This window comes from Alternaria postmessia (assembly GCF_024291825.1).
Source record: "Alternaria postmessia strain BMP 2775 chromosome Unknown scaffold_29, whole genome shotgun sequence".
NCBI classification, from domain to species: domain Eukaryota; kingdom Fungi; phylum Ascomycota; class Dothideomycetes; order Pleosporales; family Pleosporaceae; genus Alternaria; species Alternaria postmessia.
In genome coordinates, this window is record NW_026260102.1 from 121,050 (window position 1) to 146,597 (window position 25,548).

The 25,548-nt window shown below is 51.6% G+C and overlaps 10 protein-coding genes and 1 non-coding gene across 11 annotated transcripts; 8 read left to right on the plus strand and 3 right to left on the minus strand.

Moving 5' to 3' along the window:
- Positions 1-2,945: 2,945 nt before the first annotated feature.
- On the minus strand, positions 2,946-3,249 carry J4E82_005473 (uncharacterized protein; the record flags this gene model as incomplete). The annotated part of the gene is made up of 2 exons (XM_051731738.1): positions 2,946-3,105; positions 3,158-3,249. 2 exons carry the CDS (start codon positions 3,247-3,249, stop codon positions 2,946-2,948), a joined length of 252 nt encoding a protein of 83 aa, XP_051588467.1.
- A 431-nt stretch (positions 3,250-3,680) lies between these two features.
- On the plus strand, positions 3,681-5,358 carry J4E82_005474 (uncharacterized protein; the record flags this gene model as incomplete). Its single annotated transcript, XM_051731739.1, has 2 exons — positions 3,681-4,145; positions 4,321-5,358. 2 exons carry the CDS (start codon positions 3,681-3,683, stop codon positions 5,356-5,358), a joined length of 1,503 nt encoding a protein of 500 aa, XP_051588468.1.
- Positions 5,359-5,898: 540 nt separating this feature from the next.
- On the minus strand, positions 5,899-7,275 carry J4E82_005475 (uncharacterized protein; the record flags this gene model as incomplete). Its single annotated transcript, XM_051731740.1, has 2 exons — positions 5,899-6,013; positions 6,071-7,275. 2 exons carry the CDS (start codon positions 7,273-7,275, stop codon positions 5,899-5,901), a joined length of 1,320 nt encoding a protein of 439 aa, XP_051588469.1.
- Positions 7,276-7,727: 452 nt separating this feature from the next.
- On the plus strand, positions 7,728-9,863 carry GRS1 (Glycine--tRNA ligase 1, mitochondrial; the record flags this gene model as incomplete). The annotated part of the gene is made up of 4 exons (XM_051731741.1): positions 7,728-7,796; positions 7,854-9,323; positions 9,373-9,591; positions 9,645-9,863. The coding sequence occupies 4 exons, from the start codon at positions 7,728-7,730 to the stop codon at positions 9,861-9,863; spliced, it is 1,977 nt and encodes a 658-aa protein (XP_051588470.1).
- Positions 9,864-11,534: 1,671 nt separating this feature from the next.
- J4E82_005477 (uncharacterized protein) lies at positions 11,535-13,001 on the plus strand (the record flags this gene model as incomplete). Its single annotated transcript, XM_051731742.1, has 2 exons — positions 11,535-11,641; positions 11,816-13,001. The coding sequence occupies 2 exons, from the start codon at positions 11,535-11,537 to the stop codon at positions 12,999-13,001; spliced, it is 1,293 nt and encodes a 430-aa protein (XP_051588471.1).
- Positions 13,002-13,375: 374 nt separating this feature from the next.
- J4E82_005478 (uncharacterized protein) lies at positions 13,376-14,308 on the plus strand (the record flags this gene model as incomplete). Its single annotated transcript, XM_051731743.1, has 2 exons — positions 13,376-13,381; positions 13,523-14,308. The coding sequence occupies 2 exons, from the start codon at positions 13,376-13,378 to the stop codon at positions 14,306-14,308; spliced, it is 792 nt and encodes a 263-aa protein (XP_051588472.1).
- Positions 14,309-14,494: 186 nt separating this feature from the next.
- On the plus strand, positions 14,495-15,598 carry J4E82_005479 (uncharacterized protein; the record flags this gene model as incomplete). The annotated part of the gene is made up of 4 exons (XM_051731744.1): positions 14,495-14,502; positions 14,540-14,603; positions 14,665-14,721; positions 14,783-15,598. 4 exons carry the CDS (start codon positions 14,495-14,497, stop codon positions 15,596-15,598), a joined length of 945 nt encoding a protein of 314 aa, XP_051588473.1.
- Positions 15,599-16,932: 1,334 nt separating this feature from the next.
- Positions 16,933-17,494, plus strand: J4E82_005480 (uncharacterized protein; the record flags this gene model as incomplete). The annotated part of the gene is made up of 3 exons (XM_051731745.1): positions 16,933-16,936; positions 17,059-17,249; positions 17,333-17,494. The coding sequence occupies 3 exons, from the start codon at positions 16,933-16,935 to the stop codon at positions 17,492-17,494; spliced, it is 357 nt and encodes a 118-aa protein (XP_051588474.1).
- Positions 17,495-17,649: 155 nt separating this feature from the next.
- Positions 17,650-21,684, minus strand: J4E82_005481 (uncharacterized protein; the record flags this gene model as incomplete). Its single annotated transcript, XM_051731746.1, has 2 exons — positions 17,650-18,742; positions 18,794-21,684. 2 exons carry the CDS (start codon positions 21,682-21,684, stop codon positions 17,650-17,652), a joined length of 3,984 nt encoding a protein of 1,327 aa, XP_051588475.1.
- Positions 21,685-23,627: 1,943 nt separating this feature from the next.
- On the plus strand, positions 23,628-24,068 carry J4E82_005482 (uncharacterized protein; the record flags this gene model as incomplete). The annotated part of the gene is made up of 1 exon (XM_051731747.1): positions 23,628-24,068. One exon carries the CDS (start codon positions 23,628-23,630, stop codon positions 24,066-24,068), a length of 441 nt encoding a protein of 146 aa, XP_051588476.1.
- A 760-nt stretch (positions 24,069-24,828) lies between these two features.
- J4E82_005483 lies at positions 24,829-24,900 on the plus strand. The gene has a single exon. It is a non-coding gene; the product is annotated as a tRNA-Ala (tRNA).
- Positions 24,901-25,548: the final 648 nt, after the last annotated feature.

The following is a 25,548-nucleotide window of genomic DNA, read 5'->3' on the forward strand; positions in this document are numbered from 1 at the left end:
ATATGCATTGGACGGGAACTCCGCCGTTATTCAACAATGCTCCAACCCAGGGTCCAGAAAATCTTGCGTCGCTCTCTTGGTCTCGCACTACCCGTTGATGCCCAAAAGCACGAAGCGTAAGTCCGTTCAGATGCAGAGGTACTTTGAAAGCTGCTCCGTTGCTATTGGATGGCGTGTATGAAAGGCCAACGACGGAAAATCTACCACACCGGATGCCAGACCAATTGATATATTTGATGCAGTCATACAGACACTACGCGGCCGAACGGGTGAAACGGTGATTACAGATGGAATGAACAGAAAATCCGCCAATCAACGAGTCCTTCACGCCTGATATACGCCACATTCGCAGACCTCTGCCCGTGCTTGTTTGTGTCGTCAGGAACAGGCGATACCAACTGAGGAAGCCGTGGCGATTTTCCTATGCACATCTCAGGTTCATCTCTTGAAAGGCGCGCTGGTGGCCCACGGGCCGTGAGACATGGGTCACAATCCTTCGGTTGGCGATCGAAGAGCCACCAACACACTCTGAGCCGTGCCCCGATGTGAACTGCAGACTTCATCACTGGTCAAGGCGCACGATGCACAGCGGTCCCGTGATGCACAATCTGCCTCGGTTGGCCCCTTGAAAGGGCAGGTGTATGGCAGGGCCAAAAGGGTTTTCTTTGACGATCCAACAAGTGTGGGTATCGACGCAAGGCCAGACGCGTGCATCGGATGACACATCTAAACGAACATAGCTTTATTTCCGACCGCTTTTTGCTTTGTCCATTGATCTTACCAGGTGTATTCATTAGTGTCGCAATGCTCGCGTGAGTATTGAATTCCTCTCTTACTATGACGTCGTCTTCAACATGACAGCACTGCACTTGAGAAGTGTAACGTATGCAAGGTACATAACTCTTACCAACTGCCATTCTGGTTTCAGAAATGTCCTTTTTCCAGAAAGACCGATACTATGTCACTGGTAAGAGCTACAACTGCCGTTGGCCAGTGCGGCCGCAAAAAGCAAATGTCCACATCAAGCCACAAAGCGAGTGTCATTTCGTTTGCGAATTACGCAAGGCGTTGCAATATGCACGATGGCAATCTCGTCCTGCAGGTACAGCCGCGATGACAACACACGAGGTCCAGACCATGCTTCGACCTCTGAAAAGAAAAGGGACATATGGTGGGTGGCCAGCTCGGATATCGAACTTGGATGTCTTTCATGTCACTAGGCTGGATTCTTACACCGAAATAGTGGTATCTGAGTTCATTGTTTCTAAAGAATCAATGTATACGAGATGGATCTAGACCACTAATTACCAATTGACATCCGCGTGCAGTAGGGTAGGTTTTCATCGGACTGTTCCGTTGCTGGTTGTTGGTAGTCAGGCAACCGGTCCAGACGATACATCGAAGCATGTCTCACGTTGAAGATGTGGTCTGACAGTTCAAGGGTATGCTGCACGGACATGTGCCATGTATACTGTGAGTAGTCTAGCCAAGCAATAGACAACTACACAGTGTTGTACATCTGCCGAAAACCTGCCGAGTGCCTTTCTCTCTTAGCGTCGTACGTCTTGTACATACACTGCACAGTACGTGTCTGGCTTGCTGATCCCTGCGCATCCAAGCAACGTTCTTGACCAAACTTTTGCAACATAGTTCCGGAAACGATTTGCTCTCCCTAGACAAGCAGATCTACGACTAAAACATTACCGAAATCGATAAACGGATACATGAAGCCGTCCCTGAAGGCCGAAAGTATCAGTGAACACGGGTAGAAACGTGCACAATGCGGGGTCTGCCTGTCCGAAGACAGGCCGTCGATTGCACCGACTGGATGATGGGTTACCCTCCGTTTGTGTCGCTGATCGAAACCCCCCTGGAGCGAACAAGTTCCCCGTATCCCCAGTTCGTGGTGAGTTTGAGATACAGGGCATTTTGAGGTGACGGATCCGATATACTTCAAGATCCAGAGATCCAGATCCGGAGATATTGCTGAGTCTGGCCCATGGGAATAGGCGGTAATACGGTTCTTTCCAGCTGGCTGCCTGACGTACAAGCGTAAACCCTTTGCATTGTTGTTAAACGCCGACTTGAAGTAGTTGAGTGGTTCCGCAACGCAGTGCGGGAGGAAATGACGACTAACGCGTTCTTGTTGGGACAATGAGACCGAGGATAGGTAGCTCGGTCGTTATTGGCGTTAGTCGTTGCCTTGCAGTACTGCAGGCGTTTGAATGAGGCAATCATGACTTCGCACTGACAATCCTCGGGACCCAGGGGGGTGATCTTCAAGTACCGAGCGCGAGCGCAGGGCGGAAGATAAGGCTGACGTGTTCGTTGGGGAAACTTCGGGATTTGCAAGCAGAGTATCAGTGCGCATTACATGGTTTCTCCTATCTCGAAGAAGGAGATGAGTTGCGTGTCGAGGAAAGTGTGCCTGTTAGAACAGAAAGAGCGGGTGACATGGTCGTGAAAATCGATCGCCATTCGACAAGGTGAGTGAAGAGCTGGATCGATGAGTGCAAGAAACTGCCGGTAAGTAGGACATAGTTAGAAACACATAACCGCGATGACACAACGTAGCTCCTGCTTTGACAGGCGCGTTGTTTGAGCTTTCTAGGTTGATAAAATGAGAGTACGCCTTTGGACTTGACCATAGCTGCGGGACATGATTAGATTGATACGATGGACGCATTTGCTTGGTACAATCCTGCTCTTAGTGTATTGTTTCCTGCTAACGATTTGGGGTGCTTGGACATGTTGAGCCAGACGTCATCGTTGTCGTCTTTGGGTCTTCCATCAGCGACCCAGCAGTGTAGGAGGGGCAAGTGTGAGTTATGGTAGTTTTGCTTGCTCGTTCTGTGTGGTATTCCATATATACAATCCCGCAGTAACGAAGCCTGAATCAACCGGTACGCCCTTGTTCTGCATGCGCTTCCTCTTGCTGCCAGTTCCTAGTGGTGGCCCTCATCGTGGTGAGCGTCCTTGTCATTGAAGAACAGTTGCTCGGCAACAACGTATCCGGCGAATGCGACGGTGGCTATTCCGAGGCCAGGGAAGGAGCCCTTGAAGCGGTTGAAGCGGGAGAAGGGTCCGGTGTATCGCCATTGCTCACTGCAAAGATAAGTATGTGCGGCATCAGGCAGTTTTGTGGATTCAAGCGTACTATCGGGCCCATGGGTCACCCTTTGTGCCGTTCGCGGAGGCAGCGGCGAACTTCTTGGGGTCGAAACCGGTGATGGAGGGGCGTGGTGCCATGGTGAAGGAGCTGGGGCGGTCAGCAATCGTTGCGCGTCACGGACAAGATATCAATTGAGCACGTGAAGACCGGGTGCGTACTTTGTAAGCCTCGTGAGCGGCTGATGCGAGGCAGGGCGTTTGGGGAAGCTGGCGTTGTTCGTTCCTTGACCTCGAGCAGTCGCATCTCTCGATATCTTGGCGAGCGATCATCGCGCACGGCCTACACACGTAACTGCGGTTGCTCTCCCCACACCACGCATACAACTCCCGCAACCCATCGCTAGCAACAAACCGGACGCGCCCGCATTCCTCCGAGACAGTCTGTCACTCTCGCAGGCTCTGACTGAGCAACTAAGGCTCCCCTATCATTTGGCCCACAGCACGAGCACCCACCAGATCCTCGACACCTACCACACGCGAATCGCTGCAACAACTAGAACAGCTCCACGATGCCGCCTCACGGGGGCCGGTTTCCCGGTCACAACCTCTCGAATCCTTTCGCACATCTATCAGGCCCAATACCACAGCAGCAACAGCCAATGCACCAACAACACCAGCAGCAAAACATACAACACCCAGGCTTCGGTGGCGGCAACCAGGCCCACAACCTGAATCTTTTCAGTCAACATCAAGGCGGCTTCCAATCAAATGCAGCGCTGGGTGGTGCGTTAGGAGCGTCAGGTCTGGGAGCGGCGGCAGCAATTGGCGGGGCAGGCGGAGGGACAGGACTCGATGGACATGAAGCGCGTATGCGCTTCGCCCATGGCGCACAAATACAGGAGAACGCAGCTCGTGGTCAAGATGGCGCTAAAGGCATCGCAGGGCAGCGAATACGAGAAGTTTGGCGGTCAAACCTACATCAGGAAATGGATATGCTGCGCTCGCTCATCGATCAGTACCCCTACATCAGCATGGTCAGTATACCACTCTCCTACAGATCGGTCGGACAGCTCTTGTATAAGAGCCTTGTCTGATACGTGTAAAGTCTGTCGCTAAACATGGCGGAATGGCTTCTTTGGACCGTCTTGAAGTAGTTCCTATTCTGCTTGACCTTCCCCTTTATGAACTTTGCGCTCATTCTATGAACAGGACACCGAGTTTCCCGGTGTTGTCGCACGACCTATCGGAGACTTCAACTCGAAAGCCTCCTATCACTACCAGACAGTGCGTTGCAACGTCGACTTGCTCAAGATCATTCAACTCGGCGTCACTCTTTTCAACGTCCAAGGCGACATCCCGCCATCACATCTCGACATCTCAGAACTAAACTACAAGCCAAAGTCGATGCAGCGATATGCGAACAACATCGTTGTCTGCCCATGCACATGGTCGTTCAATTTCCAATTCTCTCTCGAAGACGACATGTACAACGAAGAGTCAATACAGATGCTAAAGAAATCTGGCGCCGATTTCGAAAAGCATAGGGACCAAGGCATTGATCCTCAAGAGTTCGGCTCGCTGCTCACAACATCCGGAATGACTCTGTCCGAGGATGTCAATTGGATATCGTTCCATTCTGGCTATGACTTCGCTTACATGCTGAAGATGCTCACTTCGAAATCACTACCCGAAGATGAGGACACTTACCGCAAGCTCGTTAACGTTTTCTTCCCCAAGTTACTGGACGTCAAGTATCTCTGGCGGCACGCGAACAACCTTGTCAGGCGCGGTGTTATTGGATCGACTGCAACCAACATACTCAACAACCTGGGTACAAAATCAGGCCTTCAAGATCTCGCTGACGAGCTTGGCTGCCAGCGTGTGGGGAACTCACATACAGCAGGCTCTGATGCGTGGCTAACGGGTGTTGTCTTTTGGGAGATGAAGAAGAAGATCTTTGATGGAACAGTTCCTGACGAGATGAGCGGCCACATGTGGGGTCTTACCGGCGTTGGTCCACCAGCCAGTGCGACGGCGCAGGCTGCTGTTCTCGCTGCACAGGGTGCTTCACAGGGCCTGACAGGCTTCCAACAAGGTGTCAACAACACTTTCTATCCCGGTAACGCAAGACACGGTGTCGACGGACCAAGTACGCCCACCAACCACCCAGCGGGTCTCGCATCAAACACCCCTGGACCAAGCGGCATGATGACACCAGGAGGATACGGCGGATATGGCAACAAGTAGAACGGTGGCTATAACGGCGGCTACTATTGGAACGGGGAGTAGTATCCCAATGTGCCTCAGTCGTTCAACGGTCCGCATGCTAAACCTCTGTATAATCCCGCTTATGGTGGTCATTACTACGGTGGTTATGAAATCAACTGGTATACCGGCCACCGAGGTGGTGACGGGACGAAAGCGCCATAAGGGGCGTGGACACTTAGGGCTGGTCACAATGTAGGAAGTGATTGTCGGCGTCATGGGGATGGTTCAAAACGGCCTCGAACGGACTGGCGTAGAGATAGTATTGTACGATACCCGGGGTTAGTGGTTAGTATGCTGCGAGTGCGGACCATCTTTTGATAACATGGTTAATGTCATTATTGCGTCCATCCATCACCCGTGCGTATTCAACGTGCCTGAAATCGAGCAATACTCTCAATTCTTCGAATTCAACTGTTGTGCTTGCCAAACACAGTAGGCGATTTGTGCAAAACAGAATCGAATTCGCTTGCACAAAGCAAGAATGCGGTTTCGGAGCTTGTCCGCCAAACCAAAAGGCATCTACATGTTGAACCTCGTCCTCTTCTTCTCCATACGTCCCTTCCATTGCCATTCCTGGCCGCTCTTGAACTGGATTCCGCGATCTATCCTGCGGAGTTTGAGTGTCATTCGGGGACTGTAGTCGTCGTTAGCCGCTTATCCCAACTTGATCAATCGTCATAGTGAAACTTACCCAATCTCTTGCATGCCCACTTTGACGTCCTCAACGCCTGGGAGTGGCTTGCCATCAGACCCCAAGATGGGTTTCTCGCTCTCGCGCTTGTCACGGAAAACATAACGATGCCTTCGCACGAAGATGTAATCACGCTGGTTGTGTAGTGTGAGGACTTGGCGGCCTTCCAGCTCAGGCTTTGCAGGGAACATGTTCTGGAAGAGGTGTGCTGTGAGAATACCGAGCGGTGTCTTGAATTGGTTCAGGATCAGCTCAGGGTAGTGTCCTGTGTCGTTCGCGTGCCGGGGCAGCTTCTTGCCCTCGACCCAATTTGTGAGGGAAAAGTGGAAATGGGGGCCGTCTGGAAGAGTGACGATATCAAGTCCGTCAGGCTTTTTCTCGTGTTCGGCTTGCATCAGGATAACAAGCGCCGTGTACCCTCTTGCGCTGGCGAAACCGGCAATCTCCTTCACGCTGTACTTGTGGGCGTGGACGTGTTGCGTCCGTCTTATGTAGGTGCTGTTGGGGAAGAGCGAGGTGAGGATTTCGGCCTCTTTGTGGAGCGTCGAGTTGATGCTTGTTGTTATCAGGATCTGTGGGTCGTCGGTACGAGGGTTGAATATGGACGGGAACTTTTGCTTCAGGAATTCGGGTGATAGCTCGAGGTTTGTCGCGGTGGATGTAGCGCTGGGACTGGATGCGCGTTTCCCAGGCTTAGATGAGGCGGCGTCTGAATCTAGGTCGGAGTCGTCTGAATCGAGGTCGGATTCAGGCTCAGATTCGTCAAGCATGCTGTCTGCTTCGTCGTCCATGTCATCGTTGTCGTCGTCGTCACTGTCACCCTGCTTTGCTTGGTCGCGCTTCTTCAATTTGGCTAGTATGCCCTCCTCTTCGCCCTCGTCTCCCTCCTTCTGCGCGGCCTCGTCTTCCTCCACCTTTCGCCGCTTTGCGAGTCTTTCCACGTCTATGGCCCATCCCAGCGCATCCTCCTCGTCACCGACGGGTTCATCCCACACACGCTTACTGTCGATGGTCGCAGGCTTGTTCTGTGCTAGTCGTTCTTCGCGGAGGGCTGGGTTTTTGTCTTCTTCTCGCTTGCGACGAAGTCTGGCGTCTCTCTTTTCCGATTCACGCGCTTTCTTGATCGAGAGGAACGCGGCCTGTCGGCGCAGTTTGTTCTTGGGCTTGAGACCCGAGGCGGTGTTGGGGCTCTTGGAGAAGGCCATGCTGGATTCGAGTCGCGCTGCTCGTGTGGTGGTTCTAAATGTCTTCCCAGGTTACCTGAAGACGAGTTTGGGAGTGCACAATGTTGAAGGTCCTGGCCGTGTCCAACTTTTCGGTGGAGCCGCGGCCTGTGCTTTTCCGCAATCTTGGCGCGTCACACACCGGCAGAGATTCCACCATGTTGCAGCATGCCATTTCAAGGCTCGCGACTTGTACTATATCTGTAAATATTAAACCCCTGTCGCTCATTAGTTTTCTCTTGTCGGATGCAAGAGACTAGCCGTAGTATATGCGCCGACTAATTCAATTGCTGCGCGTCCCTCCATCTGCCTCGCGCCTCTCTTTACGTAGACCCTTATATCGTGCCCCACCTCCGCCGACTCATCCCACCAAGCACTTCTCGTCCACACCACCACTCGACAAATACAAGGTGCCACAGCGCAAGAACGTCGCCATGCCTAGCGATACCACCACATACAAGGGTAAGCCCTTTGAGCGGGCTGCTTTCGAGCAGCTCATGAAGGTATGCGCGTTTGACGAGACACTGCATGCATGCTCATGCTAACAACCGCCATTGTAGCACAAGTACTTCTATGCGCCCTCGTTCGACATCTACGGCGGTGTTGCCGGTCTCTACGACTACGGTCCGCCCGGCTCTGCCCTCACCGACAACATTGTCGACATATGGCGCGAGCACTTCGTCCTAGAGGAGGATATGCTCAAGGTCGAACCCACCATCCTCACCACACACGACGTCCTCAAAACCTCTGGCCACGTCGACAAGTTTGCCGACTGGATGTGCAAAGACCCCAAGACTGGCGAGATCTTCCGAGCCGACCACCTGGTAGAAGAGGTTCTCGAGGCCAGGCTCAAGGGCGACAAGGAGGCACGCGGCCAGAAAGTTGAGGTTGAGGAGGAAGACCCCAAGAAGAAAAAGAAGAAGGTCAAGAACATCGCCGCCGTGAAGCTCGAGGACTCCATGGTCAAGGAGATTGAGGAAGTGCTGGCCAAGATTGACAACTACAACGGCGAGGAGCTCGGCCTCTTGATGAAGAAGTACGACATCAAGAACCCCGCCACCAACGGCGAACTGCAACCCCCTGTTGCATTCAATCTCATGTTCCAAACCTCCATCGGCCCCTCGTCCAACCTGCCGGCCTACTTGCGTCCCGAGACTGCTCAGGGTCAGTTTGTCAACTTCCAAAAGCTGCTCGACCACAACATGCAGCAAATGCCCTTCGCCTCTGCGTCCATCGGCAAGTCTTTCCGCAATGAAATCTCCCCGCGACAGGGTCTGCTACGTGTGCGAGAGTTCCTCATGGCTGAAATCGAGCACTTTGTCGATCCCGAAGGCGGCAAGAAGCATCCACGATTCGACGAGGTCAAGGACGTCGAGCTTGAGTTGCTCAACCGCGACGTTCAACTGTCCGGAAAGACTACCGTTGAAACCACCAAGATTGGCAAGGCTGTTGAGACTGGTCTCGTAGACAATGAGACACTAGGCTACTTCTTGGCCCGCATCCAGCTGTTCCTGCTTAAGCTCGGTGTTGATCCCAAGAAGATTCGGTTCAGGCAACACATGGCTAACGAAATGGCACATTATGCTGCGGACTGCTGGGACGCTGAACTGCTCACATCATACGGCTGGATCGAGTGTGTCGGTTGTGCTGACCGAAGCGCGTACGATCTGAGCGTGCACATGAAGAAGACCGGCGCGCCTCTGATTGTCCGCGAGACAAGGAAGGAGCCTCTGAAGGTCGAAGAGTTTGTCTGCGAACTTGACAAAAAGAAGTTTGGTCCCAAGTTCAAGAAGGACGGTAAGACCGTAGAAGCAGCCATCGAAGCTTTGTCACAAGACCTTCGTGAGAAGCTATCCTTGGATCTTGAGAAGGAAGGCAAGATTGTCATCGACGTTCCTGAAGTTGGTGATGGCAAGGTAGAGGTACCCAAGGATCTCATCACCATCGAGAAGCGCACCCGTGTAGAGACCATGCGCGAATACACACCAAACGTCATTGAGCCATCGTTCGGTATCGGCCGTATATTCTATGCAAGTACCCATATGTTGAGAGGATCATGTACTTTGCTAACTAAGCCAGGCTCTATGTGAACATGTTTACTGGACTCGTGAGCAGGACGAAGCCCGTGCTGTCCTCTCTTTCCCTCCAGCAGTCGCACCGACCAAGGTCCTCATCGTACCGCTCAGCTCAAACCCCGACTTCGATCCGTTCGTACGGAAGCTGAAGGACAAGCTGCGAAAGCTTGGTATCTCTAACCGCGTTGATGCTTCCGGTGCATCCATCGGTAAGCGTTATGCCGTAAGTCATCTGTTTGCCCCGGCAATTGTGATCAAGCATTAACATATTCCCAGCGCAATGATGAGCTTGGTACTCCTCTCGGCATTACTATAGATTTCCAGTCTGTCAAGGACAACACTTTCACACTCCGAGACCGAGACACCACAGAGCAGGTCCGTTCAAGCTTAGACGAGATCGCCCAGGCTATTTCAAATATCGTCAAGGGCGAAGAGACATGGTCAGACGTCGCAGCACGGCTACCCAAGTTTGAGGGCCAGGAAGTTGACCCATAAGAAAACTGCAACCTAATAGTAAATGCAGTTTACGCTGTTCGATGACAAAGTTGAAATAACACCGAGAAGATTGCTTTCTACAGGATGCATTCGCTGATGTTGTCACTCGCTCTTTCCTTGTGCTACGCCGTGATGTCTAACCTGTCTGCGCCGTAAATGTGCGTCTATCCAAATGTGCTCACCACACTTCGCGCCACCTCTGAATCGTACATTCTTTTCCACAGCCCATTCTACTAATCACTGTGTCCTGTCCCATATCTCTCCCGGTATCGCACCTGTGGACGCGGCACAGTTGTGCATCAACTAGAGATGGAGGCCTAGCCGACCTGTGCAAACCAAATGTAATTCATGTTACATATTCTCGGGATCCGGGCTGTCCGGCACTTTTCCGCATATCGCATGATCGTCCGGCAGACATTACAGCTAGAACGCTCCTCATTAGGTTGCTCTCTGACGCCTATCACTTTCCACGTAGGATACTTTGTGGAGACGAGAAAATCAAATTACTCGCTGTTAGCAGGGGCTGATACCTCGGCGCCCCTGGCTTTTGGTCCGTCTATTCTCTGGTACACCGGGCGACTACCCGCTGCATCTCCTAGGATCAAATGTAACCAGCGATGACTCGGTCGCGTTGAGCTTGCTCATCTAAGCGTTAGACTCTGGAAATCTCCGAGGAGACTGGTATGAAAGAACAGCACCCCAAACAGCCTCGGAGCCAGCGTATACTATACCTTATTCCACAAACTCAGAACAAGGTGCTTTCACTTCCGACAGTCTGGTTGACGATCTACTGGGACCCGCCCGTACCGCTGGCTCCGACAGTATGGCCGCACCGTCAAGCCCCGCGCCAGAACTCTGTCCTTGGGGCGAATGTGACACCTACAGGGTCTTGCTTCCTCGGTACTCCGTAGGATCAACAAAAAGTCGCTTCACTCTGACTCTGACCTGCGGCTCCCACCCTTTGTGACATGCTGCAAGCCGGCAACAGGGCCTGAGTTCCTACGCGCTAACACCTGCGAACGCGTAGCATGAGCCGGAGATTGCGTTGTAACATAACAATGGACGCATTCAGGTCGGCAACGGCTTGATTTCAGCATCAGCGCAATTACTCGTCAACCATACGGCCGCAGGGTGAAGCATAGATAGCCTGCTGTCTGATGCTGGGGTTGGTAATCGACCTGTGTCAGATCAACATGGCCAGAAATCAGCGGGCAGTAGAGCCCGCATATCGTTCATGTGGCTGAACATAATCCCATCCGTATCGGTCGAGGCCAATTTCTTAGCAACCAAAGGTATTGGCGGTTCCGATCATCTCCTGCTAACACGTTCCAACACACACCTACATCAATAGCAGCGCACCGTAAAATATCGCGTCGGTCACACACATAGCGCGAGTTCCACTACCGCCTGCAGATCTCCTCGCCGTAAGTTGCCCGTTTACGCTTATGTCCAGCATGTAAGGAGCGTATACCCAGTATTCACGCGCCCCAGCATCAAGCGACCATCGCTTAGCATGCGGAACCTCAGGTTTTAGCACCAGTTTACCAGGGTCCTACGAGCGCAGCACATGCTCAAAAGACAAAGCGTTTCTACTTCTTCCATGCGCTCATCATTCTCGTCTCGGCTCCCTCCACGATTTTGTTAGGTCCTCTGCGTCGGCTTTCCGAGACCATGGACGAGGGACAGCCACCACCCGAAGACGTGGTTGCCCCTCACACAGGCGCTCCACTCAAACGCCCACGAGCTGACTCGGAAAGTACGGCGTCGATCGAGTCCAAGTACGTTGCTGCTCTCTACTCTCGCATCTTTTTGCCACTTTGCATTTCGACGTGGCTGTTGGGCTAGATTCAAACGGAAGGGCTCGGGAGTAAACAACAACGATTGCAGCCTTACCAGACGATCCACCTTGAGCAACAACCGCACATCGAACAAGCTGACACCTTGATTGACAGCCGCTCTGCCCGCACTTTGGCTTCGGACGATTTGGAATATTTCCATGAGAATGGACGAACATACGGCAACGAGACATACTATCTGCCATGTGTGTACAAGCCACATAACGATTTCATAGAACAGGATCGTTTGTCTTTACAACATGAAGTCTTCGTTCGAGCACTTCACGGCAAGCTTACCACTGCGAAATTATTGCCCACCACGCGAAGGATCCTCGACTTGGGTACAGGTCCAGGTCACTGGGCTGTTGCCATGGCGCGTCAATACCCACAGGCGGAAGTCGTCGGGATAGATATGACTGAATGGGATATTGATACCACTGAAGCCACGTTAGGCGATGCCAGTGTGACATGGGAGCTGGACGATCTCGACGTCTGGGGAAAAGAAATGGACGTTGACGAGCTGATCAATCAGCTCTCGACTCTCGACTTGGCTACCGAAATGGCTCATCGGAATCCGGTTGAGTCGCTCAGGAAGCCAAAATCAACAGTTGACCTGAATCAACGTGGAGGATCAAGTACTCCAGAAGAGTCTCTGACTATTGACCTCTCGACTCTCACCCCCCAACCCGAACCCGGCTGGCATTTTAGCGATTCTTTCGAACTCATACATCTACGAAACATGAAAGGCTCCTTCACTCATTGGGAAGAAGTCTATGCAGAAATATATAAGAGCCTCTCGCCCGGCGGGTGCATTGAACTTGCAGATTGGGATCTGGGCCAGGTGCCACTGGGTCCGGGTGAGATTACAGCAGCAAACATACCCATGCCTACTCTTCGTAAACTGTATGTGGCGTTTATGGAAGCATCGTTCAAGTCTGGTCGTCCGCTCGGCCTCTTCTACATGCATCACACTTATCTCGAAGAAGCGGGATTTGAAGACATTCGAACAACCCACGTCAATGTCCCAGTCGGGCGATGGCCACAGGACGAGGCGCAAAAGTCGCTTGGTAAGATGATGTTTGTGTTGGGTATGGAGATGTTTGAACCGGTCTGCTTGCGCCTCTTGACGACATGGGGTAGTAAGAGCAGGGTCTGGACTGCCGAAGAGGTCAGGGCAGATATTGCAGTGGCACAACAGGAAGTCAAAGAATATGTCGAGCGATCCGAACGTGGAGAGGTGGAAGGCTGGTGTGCAAGCTTCAAGTGGGTTACTGCCAGGAAAAGCTGGCACGCTGAGAAGTGAGTTTAATTTGGTTATATGAACTTGTCAACATTTGCATTGTACGGGGTTGGCGGTATCGTGAGTTTAATGTTGGTGTTACGAGTAATGACTGCTTTGTACATAGTACATTTCGGCTATGACATGCAATTCAACTAGACTACTCTGTCAATGGAAGGAGTCCACATACCTTCAGACGGTTACCCTGAGCCTAGACGGTCATTAGGATGTTGGCGAAGTCAGTCTACACTCACCCCCCCTTCGCCGAACATGGTAGGCATACTCGTTACACGGAGAATATGAAGTTCGGAAGGTGGAGCCGTAGCAATGTCATATATCAAAGAAACGATGCTGCAGGTGAACTATCACACTGCTTTTCGCTTTTCCACAATCCAAACATGTCTGTAAACCTCTCAGCCAATATGCTCTTCGGAGTCAATGGTATCGTAGCCGTCATAACAGGAGGAGGATCGGGTAGTCCACCCATGCATCGGTTTCACAACATGACCCTAATGTAAATAGGAATCGGTCTGATGATGACCAAGGCCCTGGCAGCCAATGGTGCCCATCGCATATACATTGTCGGCCGCCGCGAAGACGTACTCCGCTCAGCTGCAGAAAGCATCAACCCCGAAATCGTGATCCCACTGCCCGGCGACGTCACATGCCGCGAGTCTCTCCTCGGGATCGCAAAGCAGGTAGAGGCCGAAACCGGCTACATCAACCTTCTCATCTGCAATGCCGGAATAATGGGTCCCAAGCCGCTCAAAGCAGCACCGGGTGCCCTTTTGGCGTCGCTCTCAGAATACAGAGCACACGCCCTCGAGACGCCCATGGAGGAATTTACAAACGTATATGCGGTGAATACCACAGCTATATACTACACTACTCTCGCCTTTCTCTCCCTACTCGACGCCGGAAACAACAAGAACAACATGGGCGCAGACGTCGGCTCCCAAGTCATAACGACATCGAGTATCGGCGGCTTCTCGCGCTTGCCCGGTGCCTCGTTCGCCTACAACAGCAGCAAAGCAGCCGTTACGCACATGACGAAGATGCTTGCTACATCGTTTGTTCCGTACGGCATTCGCTGCAATGTGCTTGCGCCCGGTATCTTTCCCTCTGAGCTTGCAATGGGGATTATTGGGGCGCTGGACCCAGGGAAGACTGGAGAGATGGATAGGAATATTGTACCGGCAGGAAGAGCGGGGAGGGAAGAGGATATTGCGGGTGCGGTACTCTGGATGGCGAGTCGGGCAGGGAGTTATTTGAATGGGAGTGTGGTTGTGGTCGACGGGGGGAGATTGGGCATGTTGACGTCTACATATTGAAGTGGTTAGCGGTAGATTCGGATAGGTACTGCCCGTGCTTCATAGCAACTGTTGTTGTCGTTGTTGTTGTTAGATGCTGTTCAGATTTCAGTACCTGAGTAACGGGAGCCCCACTAGCGCGCTTTCCCCTGCATGTTGCGGAGTTGAAGCCACACCTCCGCACCAGCTTGCTAAACCTCGACTACGATGCGCGCGTGCTGACCACGCGACAATGCCTGCACAAACACACAGGCTCAACTCAAATGAGTTTTTAAATAAGCCTGGCTTCCTCGGCGCCGCAGCGCGCTTCTGGCAGGTACGTCACTCTAACAATGGGCATCGTTCGCAAATGGACAGCTAACAGACGACGCTTGCAGCGCTCGTATGCTTCGGACTATGTTGGCATTGTGATACTGACATGCGGGTATATATTGGTGAGTGGTCTAGAAGATAGCGGTTCTGTGTAGTCGTAAATATCTAGAACTGACAAACTAGGCACAGATACAATTCCTCGCCGAACCCTTCCACCGCATGTTCTTCCTCGACAACCTCGCCATCGGCTACCCACACGCCGAAGAAGAGCGCGTGCCAGTCTCATGGCTCTTCATATACGCCGGCGCGGTGCCCCTCGGTGCACTCATCGCCTGGGCTCTCATCCTCCGCCCCGGAACACACAAGGCGCATGTTACCATCCTGGGCTGGTTCATCAGCATGATCTTGACCATGTTCATAACAGACGTGATCAAGAACGCTGTTGGGCGTCCCAGGCCAGATCTGATTGCGAGATGTAAACCCGCTCCTGGGACGCCAGCACATCAACTCGTCACATTCGAAGTCTGCACCGAGACAAATCACCACGTCCTACACGATGGCTGGCGCAGTTTCCCCAGTGGGCATAGCAGTTTCTCCTTCAGTGGTTTGGGCTATCTTGCACTTTTTATTGCAGGCCAATGCCACGTTTACCGCCCTCGCGCCGATCTCGCCCGCGTCCTTCTCGCCCTCACTCCTCTCCTCGGCGCTGCATTGATCGCTATTTCCCGCTGCGAGGACTATCGACACGATGTGTACGATGTTAGTGTTGGGTCGGTGCTGGGCATGGCCGTTGCGCATTACACGTATAGGAGGTATTATCCGGCCCTGAGGAATAGGCAGTGTGCTACGCCGTTTCCTAATCCCGCGGACGACAAGGGCTGGGGGAAGATCAAGGGCGACGAAGAGAGCTTGAGGGCTGCGAGTGAGTTTGAATTGGATGACCTTGATGAGGAAGATGGTGTGGAGGGAGAAGGGAGGCCGTTGAATGGGAGACGATAAATCGTGTGGTTGTGTTGAGATATTCAGGCTGATCTGCTCTGACGTCTTTGCCTGCAGTCTCCGGCAGAGCCATGTCTCATATACCCGTCCGTTGTGTAAAGCTCTTGAGAATAGAACAACGCGTGGTGGACGACCGCCAAAAACCCTACAGCGAAACATCCAAGACCCATTGCAACTTAACACTGACTCTGTTCCTTTCCTCGTCGGAACGACCGCTACTAGATACTGAGCGTGCACGAGCGCGGCAGCAGATTGTTATCTTGCAACATCCGGACTTTTTTCAGGGCGTCGACGTCCCAGAGGTCTCTTGTGTCCTCAACTCGCCTTTGAGACGACGACACCATTGATCTTATTAGACTAAGAGATAGTGACGTATTATATGTACTCAGCCTAGAACCCAGCGGCTCTAGTACACAAAACCCACCACTTACGAACGCCGGTGATTAGCCGTCGCTCAGGACCGTCGAACGCTCACTGTCTCAAGCTCAATTGGCTTTTCTCATTCCGAATGTCCTGTTCAGCAAAAAGCAGCATGTCGTCGACGCTCCTGGACGTATACCTCCAGCACGTTTGAATTGGTACAGTAGCTAGGGTTGTCTCTGCTGCTGCGCTTTGCCATCCGCATGTGGTGCCTATTTGAGATTGTTGGATAGCTTGTCTGTGCTGTTGAGCTTCTATTTTGCGCGAGCGTTCAACTACTTTCTCAGGCCGCCTGCGGTCACTCTCGTGACCTATCAGCCCGCCACTCCCACCAAGCCGACCCTTTCATCAGCTCGCCATCGAGAAAGTCGATATTCTCTTCAGCTTGTGAATTGCTAGCGTTGCTACCTTTCAACGACCATTGCTACCATGCAGTCGAGTCTAGAGCTGCGTTAAACAGCTTTTGATGTCATGTGCCTGCCGATAGACTAAGATCTTATGGCTATGCGTTCTTGCTACTCTGCTCCTCGTCATGTGTGGCTTTATCAAGGCTGGCTGGACGAACGCTTAAGGCTAGTAGCACCCTGCCATACTCTGTAGACACTTTCCTATTGTAACAGTCAAGACAAGTCCAGATATCCTTAGACTCTGTAGCGTACTCCAGAGGAGGCTGGCAACACACATCAATAGTGCTACAGGTCGGCCTCTAGTCCTGGTTCATGGTAATCAAGATTAGGAAGGTGTCCAGCGTTAAGCTTCTATCCCTCCATGGACTTTAGACGTGTAATTATGTATAAATACTCCGAGTTGCGCAAAGGTCTCCAGAATCATCAGTCCTCAATCACTCAACTCATACAGCTACTTCTACGCTCGCATCTTACATATAGGCTTTAATAGTCCAATATTTCGGGAAAATGGGTGACAGCGACCGCCCTGTTGTGAGTTAATACCAAGGATCGGCATCTAGCTAATTGCAACAGCAATGAGTCCAGCTAACGTCACTTCCTAGGAGATTGCAAACTACTACTTCGAATGTCAAGGAGGCTACCTGGGCAACGTCAATATCAAGTTCGCAAACAAGAACGGGGAAAACGACGGGCAGAATTGGACAACACTAGCTTTTCGCTTGACTGGTGCGAGCCACCAGAGTACTGGCATACAGAGTCTTGAGAATATAAGCAACCACGGCGCCCATGGTAACATGATGAATTGGCTGCGGGGAGGAGAACCAGTACGTATAGCACGCAGCTTTCTAACTTTACCCCAAACCATATGTTCTGCACCAAAGATGTTTCAACTAATCGTTTAGCGCAGTTCTACTTTGAATATGGTGCTGCCTCTGCTATGTTCGGATTTTGGGCTTTCGGTTCACCCAAAACCACAGGATGGTACAAGCTTGGTGGTACTAAGTGCTACAGTCTCATGTTCGATGGCACAGCAGCAGATGTTGAAATGGGAGAAGAGAAAGTCCACTAAGAAAGGGGTTCTGCTAGCGGATTCAGTGGGCAATTTCAATGGATTTCTGCTGCTGGATATGAAGCGTGCACTAGTACAGTAGCGGGTTGTGATGATGATGTAACACTTGGACCCTTTTCTTGGCTTTGCACGAGTTGTCTAAGATTGAAACGAATTCATTGGTGTCTTCTGACCACCTCTTTATCAACTTCCTTACTCATCTCGGAACCTATTCCACCCCCATGCTCTTGATTCAGTATCTTGGCAATGCTGTAAGCTGCCTGCAGCCTCGGAGATCGACTTTCAGCCCAGTCACCGCCTTCTGGGAATTCAGAGTCCCGGCAAAATAGCTTGGTTGGGTTAAGGTTGAGGTGCATGTTACCAAGTGAGTCTTTGCCGCTTGGTCTCGAGAGGAGTTTCTCTAACACCAATCGCATGTCTTCAACTCTCTTCAGCCATCTCTCGATTCGAGGATCGAAACACATGGGACGTTGACGTGAAAACTCTAGGAGCAAGCCTGCAATGCCCGCTGCAATCGGGGTTGCGCAGGAAGTCCCTGTCAATCTCTTGAATCCAGGGTCTCGCTCTTCAGTAGGAAGATCCACAGGCCATGTTGATCTTATCCTTTCGCCAGGCACCGTGAATCTGGATCTGCCGCCTATGCCGAACGGATTGAAGTTGCTCGGTCTTCCCTCAGCGTTGGCTGAATCAACAGCGATGACTTCCATTGCACGAGCCGGGTACGCCATTCCAGTTTTTGCCCAAATGCCTTCATTTGAACTTGCTGCGAAAAGCAACACCTTCTGCTCCCGAGCACGCTGGATTGCTGCATCGAGTGCATCGTTATCATTGAGCTGCCAACCGAGGCTCATGCTGATGATGTCGACTTTCTTTTTGACGGCATCCGTAATTGCGTCCGCTACGTGTTGCTTCTCGATTGGTTCGTTGCCCTCGCAAACTCGATACACGTACACGTGCGCGTAGGGACAGACGTCTAAGATCAGACCTGCGGCATGTGTCCCATGTCCTTTGGTATCGGTATCCCATGGCAAAGAAGGATGCAGCTCCGTTCCACGCTTGATCTTTGGCCCTTTCAATAACCCCGGTACCCGACCTTTCGTCGATTTCCTAGCTACACCGCTATCGATCACGGCAATCTTTACACGTCGCTCTGCTTTGGTTTCCTTGTAGGAGTCATCCTGATACTTGTCCAGAAATACGTGGGCATTTTCACGGAGATTCTCGAACCATTCATCGACACCGACCTCACTGTATTCTGTTAGCGAAGTCTCGAAAAGCCAACAAGTAGTCGCCACTTACGCTGGAGATCTATCGTCCTGCATAGATGTTTCATCTTGTGTCGGTACGCTCTGTCGTGGAAGATCTACGGAAGAAGTCCTTCTATGGCTCACATTGTGTGCTTGTGACACCCGCAATTTATCTGACTTGATTCGTTCGTTCGATCGGGCTCTCCTCGCCTTCTTATCTGGATCCGGTTCGTCGAAATCCCGATGCCAGCCCCCTGGAACAGTCCACTCTGCGGCTCCGGTAACCGACGTATCTGTCTGAAATATGGGAAGCGGTTCTGATGGAATCTCTGACTGAAGCTGCTTATCCCGAGCGGCTTTACTGGCAGATGTATTGTCATCATTCTGTGGCTCCCCACCAAATGCATTCTCCGGTTGTGCTCTATCGCTTTTCGGAGGAGCGGACACAAGATCCTTTGGAGATTCAGGTGTCGCTTTTTGGATCTCCTCAAGAGTCGGAAAGAATAGATCTCTGTACGGAGAGGGTGGTTTTCGCGCACTTTTTGAAGTATCATCAGCGCTTACGTTTAGAGATGGAGCGCATGTGCGACTAGACTGATCCACTGCCTGCTGGACTTGGTCTGGTGTCTTGGAATCTTCCGCTTGGTCTACATTGCTTACGCTATCTTTGGAGCCCAGTATCTGCGCTGATGTTCGATCAGTGTCTTTTGGCGTTTCGGATGATCGACGAACCCGCCTCGAATCGGTCGACGCAGAACGGGGCTCTCGCTTTCTTCCGGTATTCGAAGCCAAAGAAGCTACCTCATAGTTTGAGTGTGAGCTCGTGGGTCTTTCTCCTTCAATCTTGACTCGAGATTCTACGTCAACTATAGGTGGCTCTTGGTTATCCTTTCGTTTCACGGCGTATCTCGAAGATGAATGCTCTGTTATCCTTATTGACGGTGCCGAAACCGTTCGCGACACCCTCTCATCGCCTGGATGCGTGCGATTCGAATGGACCTTTCCTTCGGAATCCTGCCTTTCGCTTGGCTCTGAGACGGATGGAAGTTGTTCTGAACGGCGTTTGCTCCCTCCCACGGGTGTCTCTAACCAGTTCGATTCCCTGTATTGTTCACCCGCCGAAGCCCGTCTGTTAGCTCCCGCTGGCCTATCCGGCGTTTGCGATTCCTGCACTGATTTCGAGTTGTCGCTAACTTTTTTCCGCTTGGAATCCACTTGTTCATGTTTTTGGTCTGGTATGCCGACTTCTCGTGTAACCCCCGACTCCGGTGCTGGCTGCGCCTTCCTCGCTTCAGCCTTCTCTTGCAATTTCTGGCCCGGAGTCGTTGTGCGCGCCTTTCCATTTCGTGTAGGACTTACTCTCTCTAGCTCTGAAGGTTTCTTTCTAATAAGATCTGGAGAACGGCTGACCGTAGAAGATGATCGTCGCCCTTTATCTGGAGTAGCGCTCTGACTGCGTTCGATCAGTTCGTTCCGACTAGAATGTCTTCGGTTAGACTGCTCAGATCTTTCTTCAGTACGATCTGAACCACGGATAACGACAGAGGCAGAACGCAGACGCTTCGGTAGATCAGTCTTCGACTCGATTGCTAGTGAATCCTTCGATAGAACCTTACTACCCAGAGGACTTGATGTAGAGTATTTTCTGTCGAGCTCTCTGAGTTTCTCTTTAGTAAGGCTTGGAGACTGCGAGACGGTAGAAGCAGAGGATTGGTGTTTCGCTTGCTCATTCCTTGTTGATCGAGCCGAATCGTCCTTCGATGTATCTTTCGCACGCGGGCGGTCAGAGACAGATTCCACCTTCGGCAAGGATCTTTTCGGACTTTGTGGCGTATTGGGAGCCCGCTTGTCGGATTTTGGACTTGGACTTGATGGATTTATCGGGCTCGAAACTTTCTTCCCGACATCTGACTGCCTTCGGCTATTGCTTTCTTTCTTCTGCGTTGCTGGTGGGTCTTGGTTTCGATGTTTTGGGTCTGTCCTTCCTTTCTGCTTCCACTCAGTTTGAGTTGCCTTCTTTATGGCCTCAATCTCTTTATCGACTTGTCTTTTTGTTTCTCTTCCCTCATTCACCTGTTCTGCTGCTCGTCTCTTAGCTTCTGCCGCTCGTCTTTCGGCATTGGCCTTTTCTTTTTCCATCGCTGTCTCCTTTTCTTGTGCGATCCGCCTCTTACTATCCTCTTCTTGCAAAATGATCTTAGCTGAACAGTTTCTTAGCAACTTTTTGGTGTCTTTGAGGCACTCCAGGTGGTCAGATTCCTCTCCGCCTTTGTATCGATCTGCCTGGAGTATGTCTAGCAGCTCGAGACACCGCGTTGAGGCATCGTTGTATTTCTTCAGGTTGAAGAGTTCTTTTGCGAGGTTGAATCTGACTTTCACTGTCTCGATGTGGTTTCTTCCTAAGCTCTGCTCCGCTCTGTCCAGGGTCTCAATGTTCACATTAACTGCCTTCATAATGTTGCGGTCCGAGCCCGATCCGAACAAAGCTGAAGTGAGGTCGACACGATCTTTGATAACATCCTCCATGGGTTTTCTGGTCTCAGTGTCCACAATGGCTTGGTATGTGCTGATTGCTTTGCCATAATCGTTGTTGGCCAAGTAAGTGTCTGCTAATCGCCGCTGAGCATCGAGATGTCGCTTTTGTGCAGCCGAGATGACGCTATTTTTCGATCCACTCAAGCTTTGGCATCGCTGGAGATTCTCTAAAGTTCTCTTAACAATTTCCAGATGACAGTTTGTGGCTCCCACAATGTCGCCCGCGCTCATGAGAGTGTCAGCCAATCGCTCCCGCGAGTTCAGCGTGGATTCATCCAACTTTCCGCGACGCTCTTCGAGCAGCTTTGTCGCTTTATCGAAAGGCTTCACTGCATCTTGATAACGCGCCTTGCCCACGAGGTCGTCACCTCTCTCGGTAAGCACTTTGATGTCATGGTCGACTGTCATATCACAAGTGATAGGACTGCTAGGCCACAGTAATACCAGAGCTTTTCTTCGTACAAATACTGATCATAACGAGACCGCATAAACCGTATAATGGTACGTTGCTGGTGCCGTCGTGCAAGAGATCTTAGTTGCCGTCTATCTCCAAACGGTGGCTCGTGCCGCGAAAATCGCGAGGTCCGAATCGGTGCAGAACTGGATACTAAGTTGAGCCGCAGTAAGATGGAGTCCTTCGGCTGACCTCGTGATGCCGCTTAGGCAGCTGTAGGGTGGGGGCTGAACGTAGTTCGCCTGCATGCCCCATATAGGCCAAGCGAATATGCAGCCGTTCAACGCAGTACCGGACTAATTGCCCATTGTTAAGTAGCCCATTGTAATTGCGGCACAGCCCCGATACCCGCCAGCCTTCAAGATTCCCAGCCTGCATTTTTCACATTCCTCAAGTCAGTGCCGGCCATGTAGCTTCAATCTTCGCGGCGATGCGAATTAGTTCCACCACATGCCTGCACTTCCTCCTGCGCCTCAGAAAGAATCATGGATAAAAAGTCAAACTTCCCATGGCCCAGATCTGGGATCCAGGCGGCGACCTGCATCCATCCTTGATCCCTTGCCGAGTTTAGTCGATCGAAGGGCGCACACGTCACCTATCGTAGCTGCTGCAGCTGTCGAAGAGACCGGACCGGTCAGCCCAGCGCTCCAACGGCCTTCTAATGAAGTCATTGGGGGAGCTTTCGTAGGAGCATTCTTAGGCTTCTTGATATTGCTACTCCTCATAAAATGCTGTCGCGGCCGAGGTCCCAAAGACGGCGAGAAGAATTCCACAATCTCTAGTTCTACATCTACAGGAAGAACCCCTGGAAACGGTCCCCTACCTCCGCCGCCCATCTATGATCCTCCTGGCCGAAGAAAGACGACCACAGGACAACGAGAAACAGAGAAGTTTGTTGCTGCAATCAGGGGGGGACCGGCATTAGTCGTGAAAAGAAAACCCAGACCGCACCGTCCTGGAAGGCACGGTGTAGAGGACTTGGAATCTTTCTCAAGCCACAGCGACAGGCAGGAGAAAGGAAGAGTATGTTCCCATCTCTGCATATATTACTTCAGCCTAACTAAGTCAAATCACAGTCTGCTCGTCGTGGTGAAGGTATCGAAATCCATAGGATGGATATTCCTAATAATTTCCGACTACCTGGATTCGGCGAAGTGATAAGGGAAGTCAAGCCTTAGGTACCAGGGCTAAGAACTAGCATATACAGATGCGCCATCCAGACGAAAGATCTTTTCATCGTGAAAAGATAAGCTTTTGCGGCGGCAAGCTGGGCTGGGCAGCTGGCCGGGGAACACACCGGATGCACACAGCCCCACCGGTCATGCAGCTACACGTATACGGACGCTCCACATCAGCATCGGCAGCTCATGCATACATCTGACATATGAATTTCCCCTACTCATCTAAGCTTACAAACATCCTATCTAAGTAAGCATCGATTGTAGCCTTCCACCTCAGTCATCTCGCCATGTCCTATACAAAGCCAACTTACTTCCTTGCGCCACGGCGTCCAAGCCCACCAGATGGACCCATACGCCTAGGGGCCATTATACCCTCACCAACTCAACCCGACGAGCCACTATATTTACCTCCGCCACCCCCGAAATCTGATACCAGCAAGTTCACAGAATACAACTGGAGCGGGTCCCACGCCAAACAGTCATCGTCTCACTTCGGAGTCTGGACCTCTTTTCTAGAATGCGTCCTTGGAATTGGTGCAGATGTCAGTGTGAGCTTGGACAAATCTCACCACCAGAGCTGGAAAGTGGATACGATGACGACGCAGTCATTTCTACCTAGTCGCACTTTTCTAGAACAAGTGGTGGGACATGAAGATGTGAGAAGGTACATCACCGAAAACCGTTTCCGCGAGAAGGTCTATATTATCACCGGCGTTATGATCGCATCTTCGGCCGATATCTCGGGCCAGAGACTTCAGGAGAAGGGACTCTACGTTCATGCTGGCGTTGATGCGGCGGCGTGGGCTGGTGTGCCTAGTGGCCTTTCGTTCGGTCCAGAAGGAAATTGGAAACGCAAAGCTGAGACAAAGGAATCGAGTCGAACAGCAGATGATTTTGTCTTTGCGTACAGGATCCGTGAGATCAAGGTACGGAGGAAAGGTGGAGTCAAGGCGGATAAGCTGTATGACAAGGGTGCTTTATTCGATACGGACAAAAAGAGGAAGACAGAAGACTTGTATGAGGTAGAGGTTGATGGCTTGGGTGACGAACCTGATGTTGATGATGTCGATCTGGAAAATATGGAGGTCAGGCAGAAGATTGGAGACGAAGGGGAAGAAGAGGAAGTTGTTTGTGTTTTGCCAGAACCTATGGATTGAGTACACAATTGCATGAACATGCAAGCAAAATGTATATACTGGGAACAAGTACAACTGCTCGTGGCAATATTGTGATAAGTGTTTGAGGTTTCCGAAGTCCAGGTGCAGGCTAGCTCCCGTACGCTAGTTCACCTGGGCAGTGGGCACCCAGGACCCTGACCTGAGGTCTCCACGCAACCACTCACCACTGAGATCGGCACCACCGATCGCGCTGAACCAACGCCGGCTGCATACAATACGAAGAACTATGTCGACGCCATCATTGCTACCAAGTACGTGTACGCACAGACAAGGTAGTCGTGTTTAACGCGTAAGTCGCGTCGAAGCATCGCGATATGCACGCGTCACGACCGTCTGCTTGCGTAGTATTTCAATTCGGCCCAAGTCCTAGCAGCCGTTGCCCAGGGTTCGGAGGGCGATCGCCTGACCAACAGTCCTGGCGGCACTGACCGATGGATTTGTCCAACACTCAAATCTCCCAACACACTCGACTTGTCTCATTTCGAGTGTCGCCTTTGACACAACAAGCACATCGTCGACGCTCCCGCTGCCGAGTCGGACCGGGCCAGTGAGCATGGGGAAAGGCTCGTCGAGGTCTGTGCGCACTTGCGGTACAACGCCCCTTGTCGTCCCACTTCAACTCGTCCCCCTTGAACTACTGGTTTGACCCAAAGCGAAACTGCCAGAAAACGATGCGCTGGAGTTCAAAGCCTTGATACATGATCCCATGGATTGCTTAGACCTCCATCAAGCAAAAATCGGGCTTGTGGTTTAGTGGTATAATACTCCCTTAGCATGGGAGTGGTCCAGGGTTCGATTCCCTGCAAGTCCATTTCTTTTTTGCTGGCAACGACGTCGTGGCAGATGGTGCTGATGTCGCTGAGGTTGCCTAGGATCATGTTTTTGGCCATTTCAGATGGTCCGCGTAAACCATCCCTCTGGCTGATTTCAAGGTTGCTATTCGCACAAGACGCTACAGTGACTACAAGACTCCAAATCACGACTGTCTGCGGTTGAGCTTCATCGGGTCTTCGTCTGTAATAGTGTTTTCCATCGTGTTTGGTTGGTTTGGCACCGGGCACCGTTGTTTATTACAGTGCGCCGTCGCAAGAACATACCAAGATGCCCCGAAGCATGTCTTTGAAAAACATGACAAGGGATGCGAGAAGTTGGTGCTCATAGAGAAGGCATGACATTAAAAACCCCTACCACCCTTCCCGAATGAGCCTCTCCTGAACGGAGTTATCGCTATGAGCACGCTTAACAGGTTGCAGCAAGATATCGTTTTGAACACCCTCCAAAACCGAGCTCGATGTCACCTGAAATGCCATCAGCTTTGGACTAGAGATCAAATTGTCAGCAATATCGATATCGACAGTTGAGAGACTTACTAGCTGTAGAATATGAAAAGATCCAGAAACGCTCGATCAAGCTTTGTGGACCACCTTAACGTAATATCGAGGGCAAAACAGAATCGCTG